Source organism: Strix uralensis, chromosome 2 (assembly GCF_047716275.1).
Source record: "Strix uralensis isolate ZFMK-TIS-50842 chromosome 2, bStrUra1, whole genome shotgun sequence".
Taxonomy (NCBI): Eukaryota; Metazoa; Chordata; class Aves; order Strigiformes; family Strigidae; genus Strix; species Strix uralensis.
In genome coordinates this window covers 6,235,892-6,260,532 of record NC_133973.1, presented here as the reverse complement: position 1 = coordinate 6,260,532, position 24,641 = coordinate 6,235,892, and the positions used below count along the sequence as shown (strand labels likewise).

General features: G+C 46.5%; 2 protein-coding genes and 1 long non-coding RNA gene across 8 annotated transcripts in view; 1 reads left to right on the top strand and 2 right to left on the bottom strand.

Moving 5' to 3' along the window:
• The window catches only part of SIDT1 (SID1 transmembrane family member 1), a 47,757-nt gene extending 31,561 nt beyond the window's left edge, over window positions 1–16,196 (bottom strand). For all 4 annotated transcript variants that reach the window (XR_012626758.1, XM_074853633.1, XM_074853649.1 and 1 more), the window contains exon 1: window positions 15,262–16,196. Coding sequence is in view for 3 of the 4 variants with exons in the window: in XM_074853633.1 (XP_074709734.1) it covers window positions 15,262–15,453 (192 nt within the window). In the remaining variant the exon portion in view is untranslated. The remainder of the gene's footprint in view (window positions 1–15,261) is intronic.
• A 68-nt stretch (window positions 16,197–16,264) lies between these two features.
• On the bottom strand, window positions 16,265–21,451 carry LOC141936560 (uncharacterized). The gene is made up of 2 exons (XR_012626757.1): window positions 21,280–21,451; window positions 16,265–16,823 (listed from the first exon to the last, which is right to left on the bottom strand). It is a non-coding gene; the product is annotated as an uncharacterized LOC141936560 (long non-coding RNA).
• SPICE1 (spindle and centriole associated protein 1) overlaps window positions 21,013–24,641 on the top strand; it is a 25,444-nt gene continuing 21,815 nt past the window's right edge. For all 3 annotated transcript variants that reach the window (XM_074853596.1, XM_074853613.1, XM_074853604.1), the window contains exons 1-3: window positions 21,013–21,155; window positions 21,665–21,712; window positions 22,777–22,923. In XM_074853596.1, the coding sequence (XP_074709697.1) occupies window positions 21,072–21,155; window positions 21,665–21,712; window positions 22,777–22,923 (279 nt within the window). In that variant the 5' untranslated portion in view covers window positions 21,013–21,071. The remainder of the gene's footprint in view (window positions 21,156–21,664; window positions 21,713–22,776; window positions 22,924–24,641) is intronic.

The window sequence follows — 24,641 nt, the reverse complement described above, 5'->3', positions numbered from 1 at the left end:
AACCTGCTCTGAGGTATCCTATAAAACAGGACAGAGCTTACCTTTCTGTCATTAAAAAAAAATAAGGCTTTTGATATGTATTAAGATTCAGTAAGAATAATTCTATGATTTAATCTCAAACCTTTTGGAAATCCCAGCTCTTCCCACTATTGCATTATAGTGCACACACAGCAAGTCATTTATCTCCAGTGGCACAACGTATTTTCCAGCTTTATTAGTTTCTCGTGCCACTTGGCTTGCACTACCTGCATTCTACAGTGTATTATTTGAGGAGCCACAGCCATGTAATCAAATACTATTTCATAAGCAGACAAGCAATACACTGCCAACACAAGACCTTCACTAGACATTTTAGATGATCTTAAATGTCTGTTGGGCCAGTCTGTGGAATTTCTAGATTTTAATATGAAGAGAGGGGAATACCACACCAAGACCACATCCCTTAACACTTTTATGTATGATGATGCAAGGAAGTGTTTTCTTAATATTCACCAAACAAAGCAGTGCCCTCCAAGTCCTGTGCAAAAAGGAAGGATTTTCTACCCTAATGCTCTCTGCAAGGTGTTGAGGTCTGACATTACCTCCTTCCTCCCAAAGGAGCTCCACAAGACCCTTGCCTACCTCGTAGAGCTCTACAGCAGGTGTGGGGAATGTGCTCTGCTTCACAAATGAGAGAAGTATCACATGGGCAGACCAGGATGACCATTGCCTACCCCCTTCATCCAGTTTGTAGCCAAACAGGAACATAAGAAAACGGCCCTCATCTACTTTGGGAGTACACAGCAGTAGGGACTGGAGGAGCCTTATGTAGATGTAATCCCAAGCACACCTTTGGGTGAACGAGATCACCCAGCCCATGAGGCTGCTCATGGGACAGCAGCTGGGAGCTTGTGGCTGGAATTAGGCTGGTTTACAGACATATCCATGCTGCAAATGCTGCAGCACTAGTAACTTGACTTCCCTCCTGACTAAACCAGGCTGGACAAAGGGAAGCAGGGCAACAGCTGAAAGATTTACACTCCACCTCACACGCTGTAAATCCCGGCAGAGGACAAGCCTTTGTAATGCCTCCATCTCAGTCTCAACTACTACGTTGCAGCCCAGAACCTGGGAGCAGGAAGTACCTGCACAGCGTAGCTCACCACTGGATGAGGCAGGCCCTTAGGCTCCGAGACTTTCCGGTCCTCGTTGGATCTATTTCTCCCTTGGGAGCCTCTATTAAGAATCCAGTTTGAAATGGCAATTCCTGCCCTTGCAGGAGACAGTAATTTGCAGTGCCTAACAGGACATAAGCATCTTATCTTCACCCTTTGTAACCTTACCATACCTTGCTCAGTGCAAAGTTGCTCAGGGCTCAGTCAGGCTCTGGATATCTCCATAGATGGAGACTCCACAACCTCTCAGGCAACCTGTTCCAGTCCTTTAACCGCCCTCACAATTAGAAAAAAAGATGTTCAGATGGAATTTCCAGTGTTTCAGCTTGTGCCCATTACCTCTTGTCCTGTCACTCTTGCCCAGGCACCAAGAAGAACCCAGTTTCCCCTTCTTCATTCCCTCCCACCACGTATTTATACACACTGATGAGATCCCCGAGCCCTCTCTGCTCCAGGCTGAACAGTCCCAGCCCTCTCAGCCTCTCCTCCCAAAAGATGCTCCAGTCCCTTTGTCATCTTCATGGCCCTTTGCTGGTCTCTCTGCAGTATGTCCACCTCTGTCATACTGGGGAGACCAAAACTGAACACACTAGTCCAGGTGTGAAAGCTTTGCAGTTTTGTAACTGCCCAAGGGAAATCTGTAGAGCATTACTCCTTCATCTTTTACAAGACAAAGCCACCTCTGTAAGAGCTTCCTGGACAAGCCCAACAGTCAAACTTCTCATAGAGCGACTCATTAGCACTCTATTCACACACATTTTTACCCTGACACCCTCCTGCTAGCCTTAATGTCCATTGCTGAATCTAGCAAAAGATTTAGCATTTTCATTTCCTGAGAAAGGAGAGCTAATTAAGACCATGGCTGCAGGTGCAATAAAGCAGCTGAAAAATTTTGCAAGCTGGACCCAGTCAAGGCCCTACTCAGCACAGGCCTCAGGCTGCCCCTCCACATCCCAGTTTGAGCTCCTGCTGCTCCTCACCCAGGGTGGCTGGAATGTCCCTGAACAAGAGCTACTGCCCTTATGTGCACAGGGTTACAAATTGTTTCCTCTTTGCTGCCGACACTGTTACTTGCTTCTCTCTCCTAAACCTATAGGTGAACACACCGAGCATATCTTTTCTGAGATCTCAAGGTTCTTCCAGATTAGATGCTTTACTAATCTGAGCAGTCAAGTTTCCTTTAAGGAAGGGGGGTAAAAGAAAAAAAAAAAAAAAGAGAAAAAAGAGAACTGCCTATGAATCAAAGGCTATTAGATGTTTACTTAACTAACAATAAGCAGTGCCAAGATTAGTTCATTCTGTTAAGGACGGATCATCTATTTTCAGGCAGCCCTGCTGTTGTGGCAACTGTCGCTCCAGATGCCTGCAGGGCCTGCTCAGGTAACCACGGACTTCTGCGAGTTTTCACTTCCCCCATATAGTTAATATACAACTACTGAAAGGCCCCTTTATTTTGCAATGACATGCTATGTGCTCACAGCAGTAATCATCTCCATTTTACTGATGCTGTAACTCAAGTATGCAAAAAGAAGTAGAGAGGCGCAAGCAACATGTTTGGAACCTAACTGGGGACGGTGACGGAGCCATTCAAAGCCCAAGATCCACTCCCTGTAGAGTTTCTACTGCATGATCCTCAGAAACACCAGGTTAAGAGGGACAGTGTTATAAAGCCTGCAGCTCACAGCTCTGTAACCCTCCTGCTGCAGCACTGAATGTCCACAAAACTGCCTCATTTGCAAGTACTTGGGGTGCATTCTTCCCCCCACCCAAGTTCGACTCTTTCCAGCAGATGCCCATCAAGGCTTCTGCTCCCCAGATGACAGATCTGTAGTCTCTCTTCAGAGCAGCACTCAAGTATCCCGGTCTCCTCTTCTTTGGTGCTCTGTTGATATCTCAACCTGGAGACCATAGCCTGTTTTTCAAACCCTGGTGGTCCTCAAAGCTTCAGTCTTTGCAAACAGACCTCAAAGCAATTTTGTTCATGTAGTTACATGAATTCCGATTGCAAGGTTGTTATAAAATTAGTGGAACTGACCTCCCCGAGATGATAGCCAAATCTTTGATCCTGATGACCAAAGCTTGTGCAAGATGAGTCTTGGAGGATACTGAATGTATTGCTTACCTGTGCCTCTTGTACCCTTTGACCAGAGAAAGGCTGCAGCATTTCCCTGGGGGTATCGAAGAGCAACGGCTGCCACAGAGCAAACATTCAGGACTAGGATTTCTGCTCTGCATCTAGGCCAGTATCAGGAGATAAACCCTGTGGCCCACACCCTACTACATGAAAGGATTAATCACTGTCCCTGTGGCACCTCTTCATCACAAAGGTAAAGGTGCAGGACACTTACATGTTTGGTGCCCACCATGGTATAAGGCTCAACCACACAGCACCTCTGAAAAAGACACCGCTGTAAATCACAGAATCTGAGAATGGGTGAGGTTGGAAGGCACCTCTGGAGATCATCTAGTCCAATGCCACTGCTCAAGCAGGGTCACCGAGAGCCAGTTGCCTGGTCAGGTTTTCTAAAATATTTTTTGTAAAAATTTTGTAAAAATACAGGGAGACTCCACAACATCTCTGGGACACCTGTTCCGGTGTTTGACCACCCTCAGTAACCAAAAAAAGCCCACAACACAAAAAAGTTTCCCATCCATCCCAGAGAAGGGCAAGGGAAGGGAAACAAGAGCTTTGGTGATTAACACTTTGACAGGGAGAAACCTGAGAAGGGAGAGAAGGTCCCTTCCCTATGCTGTGATCCAGCAGTTATATCCCTCACTTGGTTTCCCTCTCTCCACAAAACTAAGCTGACCATATACCAGCTACAACATTTACTCAGCTTTGCTGCCATTTCCATTACCTTATAATACTGCTAGTATTATACTAGTAAGAAATAGGAGTACTAGGAGGGAGGCAAGATTCTCAAGGCTCAATATTCTTTAAAATCTAAGCACTTACTCTCATTTCTTACCCACATGAATATGCTGTATTACCATCATACATGACTTCTCTCCACCTCTCCTGGGTTCAGCACTCTGTATTTGCTCCCTGTAACAGCTGGTTAGAGCTCCTCCGCCTTGTTCCCATGAAAGTCCATGTTCAGGTGCCTTGAGCTCTTTTAGGTCTGATAATATCTGGGGCAGCACCTAGCTGCATCAAGGCAGGACCACCTCTGGCCTAAGTACAGTCTCACAGGTATAATCCCACTACACTTCTTTCATCCCTCTCACCTTTCCCTCTGCACTTCCCACAGGTAAAGATGCTTACCAGGCCACACTCAAACAGGGTGCTTCAGACAGAGAGGAGCATCAGAAAGTCAGAAGCAACATTTACAGAGCAGCTCACCAAGAAGATCCCAATGTACTTTAAATTTCACCTCAACATATTAACAGTTCACTTGCAGTGAACACCTCTGCTCTTCCTACCTTTGCACATAGCCCAGACCAACCAAGAACATCACACCACCTAATCCCATCAAAATCTTCACAATAAAAACCCAGGAAAAAAAAACAGAGCGATTAAGAAGTTGGACAGATGGCGATTGATGTTCCAGTCCATCTAGTTATTTACTCTGCTGCCACCACCAGAGTAACACTGGGCCTCTCGTGGCCAGATCCTGCATTCCAGTGGAGGGGCCAGATCCCAGCCCCAGGATGCAGCTCCACTCTCCCCCCTTACACATCTCAGGGTTACAGCAGCAGCTCCCAGCAGCACAAAGCTTTGGTTGATGGGCGTCTGCCCAACATAATAGCTATTCCTCCAAAACATGGCAATAAAACAGCTGGGATTTGCCTGTGGGCCAAACCTGCTCAAGAAGTTCCCAACTAACAGTCCCTCCAGATCCTCCCCATCACTTGCAGATGAGTTCGGGGATATCAGAGCAACAAAGTTCAGCAGAATCTAGATGCAATTATGAGGAAGTTTGGGAAAGTGGAGAAAGGATTAACATTTAACTGCAAGCAGGGCTTCTCTTATTTGCTGTCAATCACACTCTGATTTTGTCCTACAGGGTGGAAGGAACCCTAATTAGCATCTTAGAGAAAGACATTTTGCCTGGCAGGGTGAACTGTCTAGCAGAAGCATCACAAGAGACAGGGATAACAGTGTAGCACCAATGAACTGATGTTTGTGCTTTTCAGGCCTTCTTCCAATTAACCTACCTTAAATTGTTAATCCATGTTTTGTTTCTAGATTCTGTTGTCTTGATGTAGACAATATACACATTTTCATGCAACAGATTTAATTAATTCACCACTGAGTCAGTGCTAATAGTACCATCCTTCCCTTTGAAAGTCAGTATTTGGCGTTTGCCTCAAGGGCATCATTTCCACCAAAATATTTTTAGAAGAGTGGAAAAAAAAGCAGGAGGTGAAAGAAAAAGAAGATTTATTTAGTTCAAACACCATTCTCCTTCCACACCTTTCTAAAGATTATTTCAAGAACAAGCTGTTCTGACAAGACGACCCTTCCCCGCTACAGAACCACTGCTTCCATCACACACAGCTCTTCCTTCCAGCACAGAAATCAGTTCCTAATTATGTTGCATGTAGAGACAAGAGGAACTCCAGCTAAAACACACAGCTTTTATCTAAAAATAATAATAATCCCACACACTAGAGTAAAAGACTATGAGGCTCCTCTGCATCCACCCCTACTCACTTAGCATTGGTGAGATGAGGAGGAAGTTTTGCCTGGGCAGTAAGAGGGTGACCCAGGCTGCTGTCACCCCTGCAACTCCACCACTGCTGAGGGACTTCACTTGGGAGCAGAGTGTTTCCAGCACCGCAGAAAACTAGTTACACCTCTCCCTTCTCCTTCCTTGTACACACACAGGAGGAGGTTGCCTGTATCAGTACTATAATATGGTGCTAGATTTCATCTGTACCTTCCAAGCTGAAATCCTCGCCTCCTGTAGATACCTGCAGTTAGGTTTGAGGTGGGACAGTCCACGCTGAATCTTGGGAAACAACCTCATGTACCAAATACTCCCTTTGACATCCAGGCCCTGCACGAATGTTTGTTGGCAGTAATCACACTGCTGGCTTTCGTGCTGCAGGGCTGAGACAGGGTCAGGACTGCTTCAGGAACTTCTGCTTCTCACATTCCTTCCCATTGCCAGTCCTCTGCCATGTGCCTCTCTATTCACCAGCCAAGCTCACGACAGTTTTGTTTCTCAGATGACTGACCTTGAACTTTTTTCTGTATTTCAAGGTGGACAGAGCAGTCAGACAGCTGAATAAAGAGAGAGCTCGCAGCACTACATAAAAACGTGTTAGACCAGGAAAGACAAATATTTGTACTTCAGTTCTATCACCACGCTGGAGACGGGACAAAAAAAAAAAAAAAAAAGAAGAAAGAAAGAAAAAAGTGCGTCTGAATTCCGTTCTCTAGATGGGATTAGGCAGAAGGAGCTGGTCCCAAATTCATACAGCTGAACTGGACCAACATGGTTGCAAACATTAAGCAAAATAAACCAGGCTCTTGTTGACATGACAGAGTCCTTGGACTGATTATTAAGTCTGCATTTCCCACAGAGATTACACATCAGCTTAAGACTGCAGGGATGTGAATTTAAGGGCGGGCAGGAGGTTGCAACAACAGTTTCTGCTGCAAGCAAAGGTTTTCAAGAGCTTTACTGTGGATTCCTTTCCACCACCTCACACTAAGCAAAACCTTCGAATCTCACCAGGGCTTCGCCATGTTCACCGCCACACCCGCACACAAGACGCTCCTTGCGAGAGCGTTGGGGATTATTGGTCCACATTGCGACAGCACTTGGTCGTGGGCCTGACGAGGCACCAAGCCAAGCCAGTGGGCAGGGAACACATCCAGCAAGCACACGCACAGGCTGCTAGTGACAATGGAAGGTCTCAGTGTTGGATATGTCTACAAAAGCCACTGAATTGCTGTCATCTGCTGTTGCAGAAGAAAGAGGTGCTTCATTTTTATAGAAACCCTGAAATTAAATGAAGTAGGATTCAGCCAGATGGGCTAGAGCAATTGAGGCAGTGATTGAGGCACATACCTGTCAGTGCCAAACTTGGCTGCTCTTCCCACTAACAACGCAACAGGGGAAAGCTGAGAGCCTGAAGGAAAAGAGCTATGAGACACAGTGACGGGCGTTACAGAGCCTCTCTCCTGCCCTCCTATGAGATACGAACACTACTCCTGCCTGACAACAAAACAAGTGGAGCTCAGAGGAGCATTCTCTTTCAGCCTTTCTCTGTCTCTGCCCTAATGTCAATAAGTCTTAACTGCCAAAAGCAATCTGTCAAATAACCTTGGCCCACAGTCTTCTTCAAGCATTTCTGCCAAGAGTATTAAATATCCAAAGCAGCATAAACTAAGCAACAGACTTTGGGTATGTCAAGCACAGCCTCAGTCACATTAATGTAATTGTTCCAGGATTAATATTTTTCATTTAAAAGTTCCACTTTGTGCAAATATGCTGTGTGGATTTATGGTCTGCATGGACATTCCCACGAGTTCACTTATTTGCAACAGTATCTGTGCAGCATAAATGGAAGTAAGACAAATATAAAGCATGTTAATATTTACCTTTTTCCTTTTTTTGAAATTTTGTCCTCTAACCAATGTCTCTAGGTAGTCTCCAGGACAGCCAGAAAGAAAAACTAGGAGTCACCATGCCAGATGAAGTAGGTACCTCTTTCTGAGCACCCTCAGACTTCAGGAAGACATTTAAAATAAACAAATAAATCCTTTTTCCTACAGCCAGTTAAGGAACAAACTACTCTCTAATAAATAGTGTCTTCCTAACCCACAGAAGCTGGAACTCTGGGCTAGGGCAACCCTTGAAACAAAAGGGGTTATAATCTTCCCAAATTTGCCACCACCCCAAGCTCACAGCAATAACTCCAGGGATTACTGTCACAACACAAATATCTGGTTCTTTCTTGGCTCCCAAGTTCTTCACCTCAGTGACACTTTGGATGTGGATTGAATTACGTATCCTACATGTTGGTTTTTCTGGTTTTTTTTTTTTGAACCATTGTTCGTTTGTTTTAAACCACACCAAAGTAGCTATTTCTATGCCCAAAGAAAAACATCAGCATAAAGAAAGTAAGGAAGGCTGTTTCTGAAATCCTCTGTGTTTCTCTTAAGTATACACAGCAGGAAATAACGTTTGCTTATGCAAACGTACTAAGTGATATTCTCAAACTGAACAGATGGCACACCCTTGCAATACAGCTTCTACAGACTGCACTTTCATTCCCTAAATATCCCCTGAAATTGCAGATGAGGTCTGTATAGGAAAAGCATACCTTCCTACCCAGCAACTTCTGCACAAGTTATTTAAGGACATCTCAGCCTCCACTTACAATGCAAATGTTTGTATTATAAATTGCTGCACTATTCTTGGAAAGAGTTCAAACTGAGGAGAGACATTTTGATGAAGTTGCTCTTATTCAGATTTTTTTTCTTTAATCTAAACATCTTGGGGGGCGGGGAGGGGGTGACAGGGGGAACAACAAAATCTGATCAGCTTTGATTTTAAAGAACAGGACAGCCCAACAAGAATAGAATGATTTTAAGATTTAGAACAACATCAAAATTCAAGAGAGATGTTTTAGCTCAATGACAAGTTATCAGGCTGGAAAGCATTAGATTACACATTAGAAATAAAAATAAAATTCTTGCCAGCACCAAAGTCACCATCTGAAGGTCTGCAGGCCACCCTGCAAGAAGCCAGAGCAGACCTCTCAGGCTTTTTTCTTAAAGCCTGCAAACTGATAGCTTCCTTCAAGATGTACTCTCTTTTGCCCCTCTAAGTAGGGAAACCCACAAAGAACAAAATCCTAGAAAGCCAAAGAATAATTTAAGCTTGAAAGGATCTCAGGTGGGCACATGGTTCCATCCCCAGCTCAAAGTAAAGCCACCTCCCACACTATTCTTTCACTTCAAATACCCGTTTTTGCCAGAGCCAAAGTTTTCAAGACTATATTTTCTGCTGCAGAAAACAACAGCCAAGCTTGTGCTTTCAACAGATCCCCACATCATTTCTCTCATAGTTTACTTTTGCTTTCTCCTGTAAGCAAGAGCTTTTTGCATGACGCTGTGCAGGGTGATGAGTGGTCAAGAGACCCCACTGAGAAGCAGCAAGAGCATTCCAAGCACTGTGTGCTCTACACTGCCTCCGCTGTCACCTCCTAGGGTTGGTTGTTTTCTTTAGAAAAGATAAATTATATATACAAAAGTTATTCCAAAGGGATTCTGTTGAACCTTGCTTGGCTTCAGACATCATATATATAACTTGCTTTGATATTTCTGGATTTGACATTGTGCCTACATTTCTGACTCATAAGGAATTTAATATTAGGCTCCAAAAATGGTGTGCTGAGGCCTGTCCAGTGTCCTGTGGTGAACAGACGAGAGCCAGCAACCAAAAGCAACAGCATTCAGGCTCTGGAGGTTCTGCAACAACACAAGCTCTACTGACCTTAGGAGATCTTCTCATTCAAACATTTTCAGTCTTCCCAATTTATTTGTTTACCTGGATCTTTGTAGCTAAAATGATGGGCTTCCACTCAGCATTAAGGAAAGACAACACCTAACCTGTTCCCCCCTGCCATTATAGCTCAGGTTCAGCTGTCTCCAAACAGGAGACTGAAGTTTTATTGCATGCACGGTGTAGCTGTGGGCTGAAACTTGGGCTGGAGTCAAGACTAACATTATGGAGAAGACACGCAAGAGAGCAAGGGAATACTTTGAGGTAGTTTAGTTCCAGCCTGAAGAGTCCTACAAAAACAGCTCAGAAGCAAGAGGTGAAAAAATTGCTCCTAGAGTTATAAGAGACACAGGTGCTGCTGGAGTGGGACCTACATTCACATGTGGAACAGCAGAGAACAGTAAACACAAATTTGATTACTGCCACTTATTAAACCAGGTTGCCCTGTGTAGCAGATCAAGGAGTTTCCCTGCAGCTAAAACAGATGGCTTTGGTCTGAGCAAGTGACTCATCACACAGTCCCAGAGGAACGTATGGGTGAATTCCTGTTCTGGCTCCTTGCCTAGAGCAAAGCAAGCGCAACTCCCATCCATAGCTCAGATAGAAGAGACCCATTCACTAGGGGACAGAGGAACCCAAACACATCACACTCTTTGGGCTGGAAAAGGCACTTGATCTCTACTAGAGGGTCATGAAGTTTAAGGCATCTAACCGAAAGACTTCTGTTCTTCTTGCTGGTGTTGATTTCCCTCTTCCCTTAGGTCAGTCAACTTTCTCCCATCTGCAATCATGAAAGAAGGAAGGGTAACAATGTTAGCAACCCTCCATGGTGGCACACAGCCTCTCCAACAAATTCACTGAAGGTAACTTTTTACTCATCAGCCCTCAGATACACTCCACGTAGGAAAGTCACTCCAGGGCGACACATCCTCACATGGCACAACTGCTCAGCAGAGAAGCCACAGCTTTATCTACTGCCAATCACAGCTTACAGCAAGGCTGGGCCATATGGGAACCGAGACTGGGGCTCTGTTCCTAGTCCTGGCAAGGGAGGAGGAGGAGGAAAATATCACCCACTCCTTCTCCTAAAATAGGCGCAGCCCACTGCTCAGCTTTTGAGCTCATCGCAACCAAGAGGCATGGCCTGAACACCCAAGAGCTGTGCCTGGATTGCAGCAGCTTTGCCTACAAATGGGAAGTTGGAAACTTGTTCTCCTCAGAGACACTTGGTTTTCTAAATATAGTCCAGGTATCTCCCATATCATGCATTCAGCTGATCTGAGCTCTGATTAGGGAGAACAACTTTTGTTGTCTCCGACAGTCTTCTTCCTCATGATACTCTCCTGCATCACTTAGGAGCTGGTACAGGAAACACCCACATGCACAGTATTAGTGGCATTTGTGTTTTCAGCAAATTAACCATTAACAACTGCCAGATCTTACAGTGGTGGGAAGAGTCATTCACTTTGAATTCCCTCAGTACTCCCACACACACCTTTTTTTCTTTTTGGAAGTCCTTGTATTATTACAATCATGGAACTAGGCACATTCTCTCACTTGTCACATAAAGCGTTCTCCAGTCAGTGGTAAATCCAGCAGAAACATTTTACAACTCTTGTTCAGTCTTCTGGGCAGGAACACAGTGCACAGGCAGCTCCAGCAAATCAGTTCTCCTTCCTTCCTCCCTCCCAGGTGGGACATGTTGAAGATGTGGAATTGGGGATGTTCATGAGCATGCTCATTTTTTCCCCCCATCCTAGATGTCTCCAGTTTAAACAACCCTAAAATAAGATAATCCTGTTTGCTCCACTAATTATTCACCAGACTTCTAATAGTGCACATCTGCCTTCACTATTAGAGCATGGGTGCGTAGTGACAGGTGCAACAGCTGGTTTTATTATTGTATTTTTTACACTCACAGTTAAACATTAAACAAACAGCTGTGCAGAGGGGAAAATTTCAAAGTGCAGCTAGGAGAAGAAGGGAACTAGAAAAGCAGTAAGACTACCCCATAACAAATTAAGACTTTCCACCATGAGGAAGGAGTTTGTCATGTCCCTCTGTTCACAGGCCAACTCTAGAAGACCCTTGCAGCAGAGGTGGCTGTGCTTCTCGTCAGCACAGCTTTACTTGTACAGCTCCACCTCAGCAATTAAGGCCTAAATCCTAGTTGCCAAGTAGAAAAAAGCCTGACAGCTCTCCTGCCTCAGGACACAAGGTGAAGTGTATCTGCACAGCACAGAGGAGGGTTTTCCCCCCCTTCCACACACACAGAGAGACCTGGCAACGTATAGATGCATAAGAGTTTCAGCTAGGTGACTCGGTCAGCATATAAGTACCCTTATTTTACACACCCAGGAACTGCACAGAAGGAAAGTCACTTGCCTGTTTCAAAGCAGTTCTCCTCCAGAGCCCTGAGTTGTATTTTCTTCACCTTGTGTATATTTGCTCACAAATAATCTCACAGGACTTGCTTTTCCCCTTCCTACAGGTGCATACCTGTATCTCAAGGAGTAAGGAAGATTGCGTGGATGAAGAACATCCTCCGAGATCAGTCAAGCACAACACTTTTCAGAAACTGTTAAGCCTCTAAAACACCAAACAGGAGTAACGGTCTTGTTCCCTCCTTTCTCTCATCCATCATTCAAGCATTGCTCATTTTCAGATGTGCCCTGGCAGCCATAGCACACGAGCAACCACAACATTTACAGAGGACTGATGGGTCAACAAGCCAGCCCTCACGCCTCCTCCTTGCTTTGTAGGCCTGCCCTCATAAGAGAGGGCAGCAGAGAGAAGAAAACAGCAAGATTTGGGAAAACAAATCCCTGTTTCAGAGCCAGATTGCTCCAGACCTGGCTTTGCTTCAGAGGAAAAGCAATTAAACTCACCCACTGCAGCCCTTCCACAGGGCTCTTTTTATTCAATTAAATTTCCTGTAACTAAGATTAATGGTTCATATGTTATCTGCCTCAAGGTATCAGAGGCTTCTGGCTGACCTGCCATCAGCAGAGACAGGAGGAGACTGAGAAGACCAAGAAGAGCTGAGAGCTCACAAGTGGCAGGCACTGGCAAACACTGGCTGACACTCCACTCGCTCAGAGTTCGAGGCCAAAGATTGCAGTGAAAGGCAAGAAAACGAATTTTTACAGGACTTGCGTTCCTTCAGAAAGTCCAACAACTACCCAGAGGACAGCATGCCCCTAAATATCTTCACAACTCTTGCACACGAAAAACCAGCCCACAGGAACACAGTCCCAGATTGAAATCAAAATTTCCACTACCAAGCTTCTAAACTTTGAGCAATCCTCATCAACAGGGAGACGCAGAACCACCAGAACAGGATCAACCTCTGACCAGGCTGGCAAGGGGAGACCCAGCGATATTTGTCTCTCATCAGTTCCAGGCTTTGGTTGGGGAGGGGGCTGCACACACCTACAGCCAATTATCCCAATTAGCCCAGACACCCTCTTGCAGGCTTCTGCTGGTTCCACTCAGGAATAGCACTGTAGGGCTTCTCAGTGAAGAATCATGGAATGGCTTGAGTTGGAAGAGACCTTTAAAGATCATCCAGTCCAGCCCCCTCTGCATGGGCAGGGAAATCATCACTAGACCAGGTTGCTTAAAGCCCTGTCTGACCTGACTTTGAATGCTCCCAGGGATGGGGAATCCACAGCTTCTCTGGGCAACTGTTCCAGTGCTTCACCACCTTCCCTGTAAAAAGGTTTCTTCCTTATGTCCAACCCAAATCTACCCTCTTTCAGTTTAAAACCATTTCCCCTTGCCCTGTCATTAGAGGCTGTTGTAAAAAGCCTCTCCATCTTTCTTGTAAGCCCCTTTATATATTGGAAGGCCACAATAAGGTCTTTTCTCTAGGACCTCCTCTATCCTCAGAACCTGTTCTGGGCATCCCTCACCAGAAAGCCTCCTAGGACAGCCCATCTTTATTTAAGTGGTTTTTCTCTTCTAAATTAGTTTTTATAGCAGGAGCTGGCTGCATGGCCCTCTTTAAGCACATTCATGGCAGCACTTAAAAGAGTTCTGCATTAAAAAAATTATTAAGGCTCAAACCTGAAGTTTCCCTTCTTAGATACATTCTTGACCAGCTCGGTATCTCTGCAGAGATTTCGTGTTCCAGCCTACAGGAACATGGAGATTAGTCCACTAATGTTTCCACTGAAATGCAGTAGTAGCCTGGACTGGGTGGCTCTTCACGGCCATGGGCACAGCCTAGTCTCTGAAAGTAGCCGTTGAGCAGAAGATGCATTTAGATGCCCGCAAACATCACCAAGCAGCCGCGTACTCCCTGCCTCCTCCCGCTCCACTATCACCCTCTATCTCCAGAAGAGAAAATTTATTTGTGGAAGATGTCCAGCAAAGTACACAGCTTCAAAGACCACATTAATTTGAAGGAATTAGACTCATTTTAACTGAAGTCAGTACGCGTGCTGTCTCTGCTAACAAGCCCCAGACAACATTTGGTCTGCCAACAGGCCCTCATCATAACACCCAATACCTGTAACACCTGAAAAAGCCTAACTTAGGTCACCACCAGCTTCTACGAGGAGGCTCATGCCCAAACAGTGCTTCTGACCTCCTGGGTTCAACAGTGACACCCAACAGTGAAGTGTTGCTGGGGTCAGTTGCATCATAGCCCCGACACCAAACTCCTGCCCCATAAATACCAAGTACATTTTATTACATACATAGTAGAAGAAAGAGTAAAGCAAAGCAAGGGATGATTAACGTCAACTCCCCCCGCCCCTTATCATGCTCTCTACCAACTCCCTTCACATTGAAGCATTAGAAATATAGTGTGGAAAAAGCAATGTTTTCATTTTCTCTTGTCCTGTGCAACCGAGGTCAGGAGGGAAGATTCATTTGCCCAGTTCACCATCTTTTGGTACATCAGAACATCTTGCCCGGCAATTAATGCCCAATCCAAACAACGGGGGCAGAGTTTCCAAGGTACCACTTAGCTACTTGAGATAAACACGACATTAAAAAGGGGGGAGGGGGGAAACCCGCATTAGCTAGGCATACATAAATGACAGGTTTCCTTCCCCCATCAAAAAGGCATGGCTCCTCGCATCACACTCACCTGAGCAGCCCTGTCTCACCTCCCCGCTCCCCAGGGGAGAGCACCCTGATCCTACAGAAGTGCTCAAGTGAAAAATGATTTTTAAAAAGGTTTATTAAGCACACACGCATCCCCCCCCCCCCCTTTTTTTTTTTTTTAAGGTAGCACTATTATCCTCACCATTTCTTTCCGGACTTTAACCCCATTTTGGTGCTAGAAGAGCTGGATACCAAACCCCCGCCCGGGGCGGGAGGGGGGCACCACCCCCTGCCCTCTGGGACGCCACCAGCCTCTCGCCCCGGGGTGCCTTGGCCATACCGGTGAAGCCCCCCCGGAGGGCGAGTGGAGCCCGTAGGTGCCCCGCAGCGGCGGGAGGATGCGGGAGGACCGCGGGCGCGGAGGGAGAGCCCGGCCCGCTCCCGCACAGCGGCTGAGCCGCAGCGGTGCCCCGCACCCCCTCCCCGGCCATGCTGGCGGTGGGAGGGTGGGAGGGAGGGCGGGTGAAGGGGACACGGTGCATTCCCCCCCCCTGCGGGGAAACCAGTGCCCCAGGGAACACTCCTACCTGCCCGGGCTCGCTGCTGTAGGCGAAGGAGTAGACCCGCTCCGCGCTGATGTTCACGGCGCCCCGGTAGACGCGGCCGAAGGCGCCCGGAGCGGGGCTACCCCCGGGGCCGCCGCCCCTCCCCGCCGCTGCTGCTGCCCAGAGCAGGGCGCAGAGCAGAGCCCCGGGAACGGGGGCTGCCCCCCCGGCCATGGGCTCGTCCCTGCCGGCCCCACGGGGCAGCCTCACGCCCGCCGGTCGCCCGGTGCAGCGCTCGGACTGTCGCTCCCCGGTTGGGCGGGCGCCGAGGCGCTTTATTTGCAATTTAAATAAATAGCTCGGCGACACGCACAGGGAGGCGGGGAGGCAGCCCCGGACACCCCCGCCCCTTCGCCCGGGGGGTGCCGAGGAACTTTCCTCGGGAGAGGACCCTTCGCCGACCCACCGGCCGGCGAAGAGGGGAGGGGAGGCCGGTGGGCTGGCCGGCCCCGGGGAGGAGGGTCTCCTCCCTGTGCCCGGCCCCAAATTCTGAGCCGGCCTTGGCAGACCGTTGTCAGTCAGGCAGCTTTTCCCTTTGGGGAGTTGTGCTGGGAGCTTAGGGGCACGCCGGCATCGTCAGGCAGATCAGCTGGGCTTCAACACCTCCGGCCCACCGAGTTTAGGGGCATCCTCACTGGAGCGGCAGCTTGCATCCCCAGTACACCTTGGGGACCATCTCCAGCCTTTATTTCTGGCTACTCATAACTTTGGGGTAAATGCCTTCATCTTTTAGTTCAGTCCAAAGGTGTGGAAGGCTACAGCAAAATGTCATTTTGTTAATTCAAGCGTGGCTTAGCACATCTCACGAGTTGTTCATGAAGTTGCTCCAAACAATACTGTGATGCTCTTAAGCTTTTCAGCAGGATGAGAGTGATAGTGTTGGGCTGTGAAAGGGCCAGCGGTCTCTCTCTCATGGCTTACCCCTCCTATGTTCTTCTGTTGAAAACACGTCTGGGAAATGAATTAGAAAATGAATGAGATACATTAGAGTATTCAAACATTATCGTATATTAAAAATACTTTTAACATATCAAGACACAAATCTATTATAATGCTTTTCTAGCCACAAAAAGTCATTCTGTAGGTTAAAATTTTAAGTTACACTACCAGTAAAAAGTTGATTTTTATGATCAGGGTGGAAGGAGGAAGAGGAAGGAAAACGAAGCTTCTTTGAAAGAGGGGTGGGGATTTTTGCCATTGGAGTGAGGATTAGTGCATTCATTTTCTAATTCAATGAATTAGGTCCCACGGTGGAGGGATGCACTTCCACGTCCGAGAAGACAGAGCGATGCTAGAAAGCAACTGGAAAGGTTTTTCAGACTGAGGATGAACTCGCAGGAGCCGCAGTGCTATAAAGCCAGCCTGCAGTCTCTAACAGAGGTGACTCCAGCTGCAGAGGCTTTCCAACCTCTGGGGTTTGTTTTCAAGACTGAGAGACTTCCCCAGGGGTCACTTGTCATCTTTGGAGGAAAAGTTGCAAAGCTCAGCAAAACGAGCCAGGGTGGTTATGCCATCATTTTGATCTTCAGGCCTTTGTGTGATCTCTGCCAAGAGAAAAAAGAAATGTCAGTGATTTCTGTGTTTGTCTTGAAGCAGGCTGCTGTTCAAGTCACCCTGCCTTTGTCAGAGTCCCAAGAAGTGGTGTTAAGGGCAAAAAAAAAACATTTGAGATTTGCTGGAAGATGGACACTCCAACACAAGGAGTTTGCCTTTCAGCCTGGGGTATCGTGCTGTGTATGTCTTCTCCCAGAGAGGAGAGGCTTCAGCTAACAGGAGGAGGTACGGCAAAGCAAAAGCATGTCAGGGCCATGCCAGGTTCTCAGAGCAATGTGACAGATGGCACAAGGCCAGTATTCTGCAAACCGAGGTAGCTCGGGCAGCTGCAAATGATTTTTGTGTCATTTGGTGCCGTGTGTATTTCAAATCAGGAGATCAGCGCGGTGTCAGGGCATTGTCCCTCCCTAGCTGTGTTCATGACAAAGAAGTGACTCTTCACGTAGTCCACACTTTCCAATGCAGAGTTATGGATTTCTTAAAGTACTTGCCCTGCGTGGATGTACATTCTGGTATCTTACCAAAGACTATGCATTTTTTTCTCATTTTGAATTTGAGAATTCAAGTTTTCTTTTCAAACTGTAATACTCTGTTCTTGTCTTTATTGAATTTCATCTCACTGTTTGGAGGCTCCTTCTGCGATTTAGCAATGTTAAACTTTTGTTCAAATCTTTGCCTCCAAAATGCCCAACTTGGTGTTCTTTGCAGAATTTTGAAGTCAAAGGTCAATTCCACCATTCAAGTCACTAATTAAGGTAATCAATCCTAGCAGACAGATCAGATCTTTTAATTTGATGAATCACTGCTATGGTTGCTTTTCAATCACACACCCCTCTCATGTTAATACTACCTGAGACCTATTTGCCTTTATGGGAGTGGTGTTCAAGGCACTGTCAAAAGCCCTACTAAAGTCAAAATATGTTTCATCTATTCCTTTCAGCACCTACTAAGTCAATTATCTCGGCAAAGAAATAAATTAGGTTACTTCGACATGATTTGTTCTGGACAATGCACACTGCCTGTTTCTCATCACTGTTATTTAGTTGCTCACACACCGATTGCTGAACAGCTTGTTTCATTATCTTTCCAGATAACAAATGGAGGGTGGCTGATTTGTAACTCTTCACTCAGCCCCTTTGATAAAGGTGAGTAGCCCATTTTCCCTTTTCACTTCCACCTGGATCTTGTTCTTGAACGGCAGCAGGTATTTTGGAAGAAAGAACTAGTCCCCGTAAGAGAGAAGATGCTGATCCAGACAGACCATGGGCCTGGGTCAGTGGAAGTGGTCTGGTATTCCTGTATGTGCCTCTGTACGCTGGTGTCAGGGGCCAACGAGGGCTGGCTGCTCCCTGAGGGACAGACAGGGAGCCAAGCACTGTAACACAGCCAGCGGAGCAGGGACCTCACTGGCCATGGCCCCATCCCTCAGGATCTGAGCAAGGCGAGCTGGGCAAGGCCTGGAGATGGCAGCTGGGGTCAACAGAGAATTCAGATCACCGGACAAATCGATGGCAATGGGATAGGTCTGAGGTCAAGCCAGGAAGATAATATAACGAGTCAGGTCTGGTGATGGCCATCGGGGACAGATGCAGCCCCCTGATCAGCAGGCAAGTCCATAGCGGTGAGGCAGGTCTGAAGTCTGGCCAGGAGGGTGGCCAGCAGGTCTGGGTCGATGGATCCAGACACGGCTGTCACACAGCTGCAGCTCAGCCAGCCTAGCACCACAGCCTCGGCTGAAACGTCGCTGCCATGGGAAGGGGAGGTCAGCCCTCGCTGAGGTCTCCCTGCAGTCCTCCGAGGTCCCTAGAGGGAAGGGGGGCAGTCCTCAGCTGCACTGTCTCTAGGTCGGCAGCAAGTCCAGGGTGCCCGACCCCCAGGAAGGGGGATGATGCTCTCAGAGGCCTCATGGTGCTCTCTCAGATGCTCTCTGGCTGGGGCGGGGGGGCACAGATTTCCTAACATGGCCCATTTTTCCAGTATAAGCAAATCCCGGGGTTGTGAGTGTCTCAGGGAAAGGAGGAACTGTGCTGAACCAGAGGCTCACAAGAGTGTGGTGTGGGGTTTTTGTTTTTGTGTTTGGATTTTTTTTTTTCCTATAGCACAGAAGTAGAAAATCTCATTGCTATTGGGAAAAAAACACAGCAAAGAAATGACATTTCTCCTGGTAACCAGGGCTGCAAAAACATCCAAGATAGAGGAAAGATCTTAATTACAAAGAAATTCTCCACATCATATTAGCTTGGAAGGGGAAAGAGTATAAATGTATAACAAACCAAATTGTTTGGAAACCTGATGGTTTTAAACCACTGCTGTTTGAATATGTCGTCTCCATCTTATGTAAGCTCCACTGTGAGTTAATAGATGCTGTAGATGCTCAGCTGGCTTCTGCAGAGATAACGCAACATTTTCAGACTCTGCTGTAAATGCAGTGTGAAGAACAACAAGAGCTGAAAGGTAGACAGGCTTTTAAGACATCTGATAGAATCTGCTCCCCATTTTCTTATAGGTGGCTGAAGTGTTTGAGAATAGGCTGGTTGAATGGGAAGTGTCTCTGCCTTGTATTATATTTGCTTGTATTAGGTATTTAACATCTATGTTTGATTGTAATTAATAATAGCAGAGAGGTTTAAGAGGTTTCAAAGTGGATGATGTATTGATCTCATTGTGCCTTTATTGCTTTCTTCTTCAGTAGACTTTATTCTTCAAGACAGTTCAAAGCGATGTTAGGAGAGAATTCCAGATGCGCCCTTAATTTATGCTTTTGGGTTCCAAATTTTCAAATAAACCAAGAGTAATGAATCCAGTGCGTTGCCTTGCACATGTGCCTGGGGTCAAGGATTTGTTTTATCACAGGCTGAACTCTGGTGTTCAGTTTCAGGTTGCATATGGTATCTATGTTTAGTGCCTAAATGGAAACTGAAGTTCAGGTGCAACCTCCAGTATAAAAAGAAGACTTAGCCACATTTACAGCATTTCAGCAGAGGCAATTGCTGACAGTATTTCTCTGTCACTTTTTTCTCCCCTCATAATTTCCATCATTTTCTTTTTGTATCACATGCCACCGCAGTTCCTACCCTCAGCACATTAACCATTACCATCTGCACTTTCACATGGATCTTCTCACAGTGATGTTGGTAAAGCCTGAAATAGATTGATGAGGACCTTAAGCACCAGAAAATCTTGCCGAAAGGGAATTTTTCTCTTTAAGTAGGGAAGGAGTTTTGAATGAAAGTCTGACAAACTGTATGTCTTCACTTTCCAGCTCCCACGGACAAAATATCAAGCTCACACTGTAATATGTTACCTTTAACCCTTCAGAGTAATTTACATCTTGTCTGCATGTATGTGACAGGAAAGTGGGAGATCTGTGGCATATTCATGGGGCAAGTCTATAGGAAATGTATTACACTTGTGTATAAGCTAAATGACTCATTTAAGAACAGCCAGTTCCTTTGTGGAAGCTAGAAATCCCTTGTGGGTAGGGAGGTACACCCTTCCTCAGCTGATGAGATCTGTTTGTTGAAATACAGTCAAGGGCCACTCTTTAATTTGATGTCACCTTAATTTAATAGTTTGTGTGACATTCTGCTCTTAATTACCCATAATAGGATTTGAAATACATTATCGCATGGGGAAATTTCCAAGGCTTCCTCAGAGGGACATTGAGACAGCTTGGGAGGGTGTCTGCAGCGAGGAGGGATATTAATGAAATGAGTGAGTGGAAAAATTAAGGTGAAAGGTGGAAGACACGGTAGAGCGACACTGCTAGGAGCAGCTCATGGGGATTTTCTCTGTGGAGTGTAAAGACAACCCCGCACCCCCGCTAGGCTGGGGTTGCCACGGCGCGGCCCTACTTCGGGGGGATGGCGGGGGGGGGGTTCCTCTGCACCCCTGAGGTGTCTCACGGGGGCGGGAAGGGCCAGAGGCCGCTTCCTCACAGAAAAATCAAGAAGCGAGGGAGCCGCAGGCACCCGCGATACCCACCCGCGTGGAGGGGCCGGCGGCGGGAACACGGCGGGTGGACGAGGCGGGGGGGGGGGGCGACACACACCGACACCGGGATTCAGCGCGGAAGGCGGCGGTGGCCTGGGGTGCCCCGAAGGGAGGCGCGGGCGGGCGGGGCGGGAAGAGCCGTTTGCCGCGTTCCTCCGGCAACGGCGGGTGGGCGGAGGCGCCCGCGGCCCGCTCGAGCCTCCGCCGCGGCGCCGCGTCCGCCCCTTCCCGCGGCGGCACCGGCCATGTCGCTGCTGCGCGGGTCGCGGCCCCGCGCCGCCGGCAGGAAGGGCCCCAGGAAGCCGCCGGCGGCTAAGCGGGACTGGGACGTAAGTGCTTCCCCCTCCCCGGTGCCGAGCTGGGCCCCGAGCCTGCTCCGGCCTGCGGCGGCCCTTCCCGCTCCTCCTGCGGCTGGTGGGCGGGGGACAGGCAGGTCGCGCTGTGGCCTCTCACCGGGCTGGCGGGAGCCTCTGGAGGTCACCGTCCTGCGTGGGGGCTGGCGGTTGGAGAGAGAGAACCCGGTTGGTGTGGGGGTTTGGGCGGGGAGGTGCGTGTCCGTGGCGTGTCCGTGACCCTCTCGCTTCCTGGGTGCTGCCTGAGGGGAGGCCCGCGGCCGGCAGCCCGCGCTGGGGGATGGAGAGGCGATAGGGGCGGCGGTTCTGCCCATCGCCTGCCTCGCTGGGGGTGGAATGCTTCGCGGCGCCGTAAAAATGCACCGTTGTATCGCTTTGTGCTAAATACATGGTAATTTAGAGGGATTTTTTTAGATGAAACTTGAAGAAAATTCAGTTTGTCCTCAGTTCTGGCTTTTGATGTGTTCTCTGGTTCCTGTTCGCAGAGCACCGTCCAGGATTTGACAGTCCACCGTGCAACTTCTGAGGATATTGTAAGTTCAATAGCAGTCACTACTCCTTCTTTGTAGCAAGGAGATTTGGCTGGTTATCCAACATAAGTGTTTACCATACTTATGGGGATATTTTCTGCCAATGTTTAATCTCCCTTTTTAAGCTTCTGAAAATATTGGCTCTTTAGTGTTAGTTCTTTGTTTATGATACCATGCAGCCCCAACTCTGGCAGTTGGTGTTTTTCAGTTTTCCGTTTCCATTGGGAAGCAGCAGCAGTAGTTTTTATTACAATAAACTGTATACCAGCGTAGAAACATAAATACGCAAAAACTCAAGTGTAGTAGTTGAAGTTAAGTCTCATCTCTGCTGGAGGGACTGAAAGACGGGGTTTATTGTAGGATTCTCTGTAATTCTGAGGATACTCAATTTTCATTTAAACAACATCATTTCTTAATACTGAATGACCTGTTCATTACAAAATATGTGAATTCCACTTCATTTTCCTTGTTAGCACTGATTACCAGGATGGAATATGCAGTAGGAGCTGTTGTGGCTTATAAATTTTGACAGGTTAGTCAGGATAGATGGGCACAATAGCAGGAAGAGGCTTGATTCTATAAATAGTTGGCTTGATAGCCTCCAGACACTTTAGCAAGCACCTCACACATTTAATTTGTTTAATTTGTATTTAAACTGAATATATATATCTCTCATTGTCAGAAGAAAAGAGAATATCGTTGGTGATTGACATTAGTGTTAAATCAGGGAAATGCATTATGTCTTCTTATGCATATTACAGGTGGTAGTGTTTGTTTTTTTCCTCCCTTAACAGCTGAGAAAACTCTTACTGAGTCAGTGGTGTAGGGCAGATGGAAACTGAGACTTTCCCCATTCACCTTTGACACCACTTTAAATTTGGCTGCTATTTTTGGCCTTTTACACTTCTGGATGTTTGTGAGGCTGTCATTGGTACTACCATGAAGTTAACCTAAATAGTATTCAGCGCATGAATGATAAAATCAAGAAGAGCGTGTTAGCATTACCCTGCAAATTTTGTTTTAGATTGTCCCTTGATTTTGAAATGGTTTCTTTCATGTTTACATAGCTGCGTCGCCATGAAATACACAAATCAAAAAACAAAGCACTGGCGCATCTGGAACTACAAGAGAAGGCACTGAAAAGAAAATGGAAGAAGCAAAAACAACTGACTGCTGATTCCTTGGAGAAAAGGAAATTGACTCTGATGCGTGAGGTGAGAGCTAAATCTGCGCTTTGAGCCCGCTGCAGATGATTCGCAGCAGTAGTGGAAACTGCTCTCGCACATAGGTCAACATTTGCTCCTCTTGTTGGATAATTTGACTTCATATATGCATGCACTCTCCCTCCTCCGTGCTGCGTGCATGCAGTGGTTGGAATAGGCTGTATAACATATTAACTGATGTGTGCGGTTGTGCCCTCTGTAATTCTGCAGGCCTTTTTGTGTCTGAACAGGAACTGTTCACAGAGTTAAACTGTGTGTTGTGAAAAGGATGTGTATTCTTTGTGTTCTTAACTGCTGTCTTGCCTTCTCTTCCCTCTGTCTAGTATTTTTCTTTGATGGAAACGTGAACATTTCTCTTTCTGGGAGGGACATCCTTAATTGTGATTGCTTATTTAAACAGGGAAAATGCAGAATCATAGGGGCTGAAAGGCTGAGGCAAGAAATAGGTAAGGAATAGCTTGTCTGGAAGGAAAATTGACACAACGGAGGTTGAGGAGCTATGGCTGCTAGCGGACAAGCTTGTCATCTGGGGATCAAAAAACTTGTTCTATGCATTCTGAAGCACTTTGAAAATATATTGTTTAATTTGCTTTTGAATATAGTAGCAGTTAGCTAACAGAGACAGTACCTGTCACTGTCTGAAGAAGGACTTCAGTGGTAGACAATCCTTTTGTTTCACATGGCAGGCAACTCCTTGCTGTGTGTCAGGAAAACTAATCTCAAAACAGTCGTTAGCTTTCAGACCTCATCAGTGCTTGGACAAACTGAGAATTGTTCTTGTTGGTAAGGAATGATGATGAACAATGTTCACCTAGCAGTTAAAATAAACATGATTTAGTAGTCCTGTAAATATGCAGTGGATTAACCATCACAGACCTCTTATCTCTTTTGTCTTTTGTAAATTTTCAGAAGTTGTTTTCTGATCTCTCAGAATGTTCAAGCATAGACAGAAACAATTGAAAATACTTAGAACTGAAGATCACTTTCTAGTTTCCTGTTTGACACCTATTTCTCTGCAATCACAGCAGAATTTTTGTGTTAAGAATATTGTGCTAATCAAGCCTCAGACTTGTAATTTTGGCCTTTGTTATTTTCCTACTTCTGCCAAGTGCATTTTAGTGGAGTATTCAAAAAAGCTGTGGACTTTTATACAAATTTCCCTAATATAATAGCAGGCTAGTTTCAATAAGACTGCCATGCAGAAATAAATTATGTATTGCAAGGGTAGACTAGACCACCTGCTCTAAGATTTGGCTGGATTACCTATTATGTGACTTTGTTATTGACACATGTGAAACTCATAATTAGGAAACAGTCTTCTGTATTTGTTGCCATTTCTAATGACAATTCACAAATTTCAGTTCCTCCTGAGTGGCTTTCCCTGTCATATTTAAGAGATGACTTTATTCAACAAACCCTGTGTCTACTTCTGAATTAGAGGAAAGATGCTTCCAGATAGGAAGACAAAAGGAGATGATGCCAGGCAAGATAAAAGCCCATCTGGCTGTTGCTGTTTGAAACGCTGGCATCTCCTTGTGTATAGAGAAAAAAATAGATGGAGGAGAGTCACCATTTTCACCTGTCCCTAGCTTAAATCTTGTTAATTGCTGGGTCCTGTTGCTCAGAGCCACTGGGGTGACTCTTCCATCTGTGTCTCCCAGTACAACACAACCACTGTGGATTGTATCCTTGTCTCTGTCATCTTGGTG